Source organism: Theobroma cacao, chromosome 3, assembly GCF_053813885.1.
Source record: "Theobroma cacao isolate CCN51 chromosome 3, ASM5381388v1, whole genome shotgun sequence".
Lineage (NCBI taxonomy): Eukaryota > Viridiplantae > Streptophyta > Magnoliopsida > Malvales > Malvaceae > Theobroma > Theobroma cacao.
In genome coordinates, this window is record NC_142641.1 from 5,427,048 (window position 1) to 5,431,899 (window position 4,852).

The 4,852-nt window shown below is 33.8% G+C and overlaps 1 protein-coding gene across 1 annotated transcript; it reads right to left on the reverse strand.

The window, feature by feature from the left end:
* Window positions 1-285: 285 nt before the first annotated feature.
* Window positions 286-2,886, reverse strand: E12A11 (PEBP (phosphatidylethanolamine-binding protein) family protein). The gene is made up of 4 exons (XM_018116946.2): window positions 2,620-2,886; window positions 2,383-2,444; window positions 2,219-2,259; window positions 286-698 (listed from the first exon to the last, which is right to left on the reverse strand). The coding sequence occupies exons 1-4, from the start codon at window positions 2,812-2,814 to the stop codon at window positions 478-480; spliced, it is 519 nt and encodes a 172-aa protein (XP_017972435.1). The 5' UTR covers window positions 2,815-2,886; the 3' UTR covers window positions 286-477.
* Window positions 2,887-4,852: the final 1,966 nt, after the last annotated feature.

Below are 4,852 nucleotides of genomic sequence, written 5' to 3' on the forward strand. Positions count from 1 at the left end.
AAATTTAAAAATTTATATTTAAATTATTAATAAAATTTTATATTATAATTTAATTTTATTTTAAAGTAATTAATTTTTTTATTCCAAATCAACTCATTGATCTGATCCATGACTTTATATGATTACTTTTTAACTATCTCTCATACAAAATCCTAAATCCACCACTCAGTGTATATAAATAAAATTGTGATAAATAAAAATTTATATCTCCTCGTAAAAGCTGGAGAACTTTTTTGACTGCTCTGGTGGTTAGCAACTAGTATCAAATTTAAAGCAAACCAAACGTATAAAAGAGATACATAGGCAGTAGCATTACACTTCTCGAACGTACCACGACACTTGGCCAAACTACTTACATAAAACTGATATTATTAATTAATTAAACATACTCTTCCATAGAGCCAAAGTAGGAGGAGGTCAGCACTGTTCCTGCCTTACTATATGCCATGTCTTTTTTATTTTTGATCCAGTCAACATTCAACGCCTTCGGCTGACGGGCTCTTTTTGAGCGTTGAAATAGACCGTGGCCACAGGCAGGCCCAAGTTGAGGTGCTGAGCGAAGAGCCTAGTGCTGAAGTTAGCCCGTGATGCTGGTTGCTGCACTTGCCCCAACGGACCCTTTTGTTGGAAGAGCACCAGAATATAGCGGTGAATGCCTACAGGAGGGCGTGGCCCCATGTAAACCAGGATCTCCTTTCCTGTAACAATCCCCAAAATTTGGATTACCCCAGCTAGAAAACTTACCTCGTACATTGCATGAGAGACGTCAGAAACAAAGTATTGGATATTGGTAAAATTATTATTAATTGCATTCATATACTATTTACAAATGACGATAGAAACAATCGAAAAATTGAACAAACGAACATTACTTTCTATTTTTTTTTTGTTTGTTGGGGAAATAACATTAATCCTTACTATTCTTTATATCATTATGTGCTTTGAAACTGAAAAAAATTCGGGGTTAAATCCTAAAGCCTGAAAACATCCAGATTGAAGCAACTTAGGGTTGGCTAATACTATTTTGTAATACAGAAGTAATAATTTAATTTCAAAAATAATTGTTATATATATGACTAATTAAACAATCAAACAATTCTAGTATTTACTTTAGGGTTAATTAAAACCTGTTTATATATTGATCCTACAAATTTATATAATTAATCTCATTAATTCATGGTATAGGGTTTCAGCTTACTGGGTCGAGTTGTTTAGTGCATTTTTCCAATTATTAAAGCATGATGAACTGGCATTGATATTTTCTAGGCCGATTTTCTGTCTTGTCGCCACATGGACAGTCTTATAACATGCCATGTGGTGTAAAAGAATCCAAAGCAGCTATCCTGACAAGTAGCATGGACGTGTCACCGTGGACGTGAGCTGATACTTGTTGTTCAAAGAACTAACCATGTGTCATAGAAGGCGATGCATGCAAATGCAATGGACAAGGTAAACGGGGGAAATTGGAAAGGGAGAAAGGGCAAGTATTGGGTGTAGAAAGAGCCAAGATGAGGTTTTAGCAGTCATGTAAGACAATTTTGCTGCTGGACAGCATTTGCTAAGGCAGTATTGGATCATGGAAAATGTTTCAAGAGGAAATATAATTTGTGATTATTGCAAATTCTTGTGATAAATGTAGGCCCTAGAGATTCTTCTTGAAAATTTGAGATGTTCTTGCATTATTGCCTAGGATGCGGCAGGCATGCATGCAAGAATTGTTTCTGACACCCATTTTGGGCAACCTCCTCCTCGTATTGAAAGGCCAAAAATTGCTAAAAGTACAAGATTTGGTTTGATTTTTGAGTTTTTTCTTATTTAATTTTTCTTCATCATAAATTACTAAAAAATTAAAAAAAAAACTTAATCCATTATAATTTATTCATATGAAAATAAAACGTTCTTATTTCACAAAAAGTTTAAATTCTAATTATTCAAAAATGTTATTTAAATTTTCATTTTCACATACCCTTTTTTGTAATTTGCTTTCTTTATTTGAAATTTAATATTGATGTTAAATTTTGTTTAGGTTCCTAAATACTTCATAATTGTTTTAATGAAAACTTTTCGATATATACGCAATTTTAAATTATTAATATTTAACATAATAAATCAAAATAAAAAATTTAAATACTATAAAAGTCCAATTAGCGAGGACAATATTTATAAGATGGAATACATAGTAATAGAAAGTATTCTATTTTAGGGTCCTATCGTTTACCTCGGGTGGGGTTGGTTCCTCCAGGAATGTCAGAAACGATCCTGAAACAGGGAAGAAGGCAAGTGAATGATGTTTTACGAAATGGTCGAGAACATTTGTAAAAACTACCCAAAAGAAGTATTCCAAAGAAAACGAAAACGGAACCCATGAAAGCAGAAACGGACCAATGAACCCATTCACGCATGCTTGGCTCGCTGGGGCTTGGCGCATCGGGGTCAGTCATCACCTATATCAATCACCAGCATCAACCGTCAGATAGATGTATTAACATGCATTAAACGATCATAGCCTCCCTTGAAGAAATAATGGAAAAGGCTACAAAGCTGATACAGAGAAATCAAAGGATAAATTTCATGCGTATAGTTTAGATAGCGCAATTCCAATTGGTAAAGATAACGAACCAAAGTATAAAGCTCGTCAGAATGGCCATTGATGCTAACTTTGGGAGGGTTGATTGTCGTAGATGGCTTTATGTCACAGCCGTTAGTGACATGCCTGGAACCGTAGTAGACGGACATGGTGACAGTAGGAACAAACATGTCGACGACATCGCCAATAACTCGACCAACAACGAGAGGATCAACGGAGACAGCCATGGAGAAGAAGAGTGCAAAAAGGAGAGGGGAGGAGATCAGGATGTTTGTTTGATTTGGTGTGAGGGTGGAGTAGAGAAAGGCAAGTAGGAGTTTATAAAGAGGAGTAAAAGGTGAGAAGTGGCTTAGATTAGTGTGACGTATATGCCATGCATAGGGCATTAAAAAGTTTATTCAGGCACAGACTGCCACGTGCGACGCCTCCCAGCTGTGAAACGATCGCCTATACTTTTTTATCCTAGATTCCTTGTTACAGGAACCAATTCAATAAGAAAAACATGAGCTAATTAACTTTGCTTTCACTTTAATTATGCCTATAAACTCTACTCGGAAATGTTTAAAACTTCAAAACTTTTCCGTGAATTTTTATTATTTATATATAATATCATTGGTTAAATGAAATATAAGTGTTTTGAGAGACATGGAATTAGTTGCTTAATTCACCGTTCATGTTTCCAAGGGTAGCAATTTTTTTAATCTGACAAGGGACTCGTCTGCTAATGTTACAATTCTTTTTCAGGTCACATGTCATTTATTTTTAATCTATGTCGTCCTTTATGTTTGGGTAGAGGTTTGGTGAGTGCATCTGCTAACTAATTATCACAATACACAGTGGGAGAATTAGGTAGCACTATCTGAACTTCTTGAAGGAGATACTGAATCCATGTTGCTTTTGAAACAGTAGTTGCAATAGCTTAATATTTAGCTTCTCTAGAGAACCTGGCTAGTGTCTTCTGTTTCTTTGAACTCCAAGAGATTGGTGTGCTTCCAAGATATACGATAAAGGTAGAAGTAGAGGTCCTATCATCAAGATTTTCTACCCAATAAGATTATGTGAAGACTTGCAAGGATGTAGTTTCCTTTTTAATGAATAGACCATGGAATAAGGTTCACTTAAGATATCTCAATACTCTCTTCAATGCTTGATAATGAAATCTTGATAAATTATGCATGAATTGACAGAGTTTGTTAACCACAAAACAAATATCAAGTCTGGTAAGAATAAGATATTGGAAACAGCCAACAATTTTCCCAAATTTCTCGTTATTGGATGTGAAACCTCACTTTTTAATTAAGGTTAGATTTGTAACTTAGCTCGGTGAGCATGTAAATTCTTGTTTTCAAATAATATTTTGAACATTTATTACTTAGAAAAATATATAAATTGATACTAATTGAGTTTACTTGAAAGATGTAAAGCCTGATCTTATAAAATACTTGTCATAACATACATGTGATGATAGCATGATTGCATGCTAATAGAGTCTCGAAAAATTTACAAAAAGTAGGTATTGTACCTAGAAGTACAACAAAATTGATTTAAGTCTCGAACTAGATCAAATAGAGATTTTAGGGTGAAATTGAAAATTTTAAAGTCCAGGAATGATTTAATATGGTGATTCGGAGTTCGAGAATCAATTTGGAGTCAAACTAGAAATTTCACTATCTAGGGGTAAAATGGTAATTTTGCCACTTGAGGACAAGATGAGAATTTTTTTGAAAGATTTTGATCATATTTGACTTCTTGGAGTATGATTTGAGGTTGAGAAGTGAAAATTATAATCTCCGTATTTTTCGGAGCATAGGGGTAAAATGGTAATTTTGTCACCTTAGTGGGAAAATTGTAATTTTACACCACTAACACTTGTCATGCTCATAGAATTCATTCATTGACTTCTTATGTTATGGATAAGTGAGAAAATATATGTGATGAAGATAAAAAGTTTAAATTTTTAAAGTTTTAAAAATGGACCAATAAGAAAATGACAAGTGTCAAGCTTAGAATATTTTATTATTTAGCTTAAAAATCAACATAAATCAGCCTATTATCTCTCCAAATATTCGGCCAAGCAAGGAAAAGAGGGAAACAAAGGAAGAACAAACCCTAGGTGGAGAATTTCAAGAGAAAAAGTGTGGAAAATCAAGAAAAACAAGTGAAAAAGGTAGGACTTTTCAATTTAAACTTGAAATCTATTTTCCTTAAGCATTTCTCCTTATTTTCCATGGTTAAATTACATGTTTTCATGATGAATTCATGGCT

Excerpts from the sequence above, each read along its gene's own strand:
- E12A11 (XM_018116946.2), bottom strand. The coding sequence starts at position 2,814 with ATGGCTGTCTCCGTTGATCCTCTCGTTGTTGGTCGAGTTATTGGCGAT. Across the intron at positions 2,445-2,619 it reads CTGACGAGCTTTATACTTTG|GTGATGACTGACCCCGATGC; the intron begins GTTCGTTATCTT and ends TGATTGATATAG. Across the intron at positions 2,260-2,382 it reads ATGCGTGAATGGGTTCATTG|GATCGTTTCTGACATTCCTG; the intron begins GTCCGTTTCTGC and ends TCCCTGTTTCAG.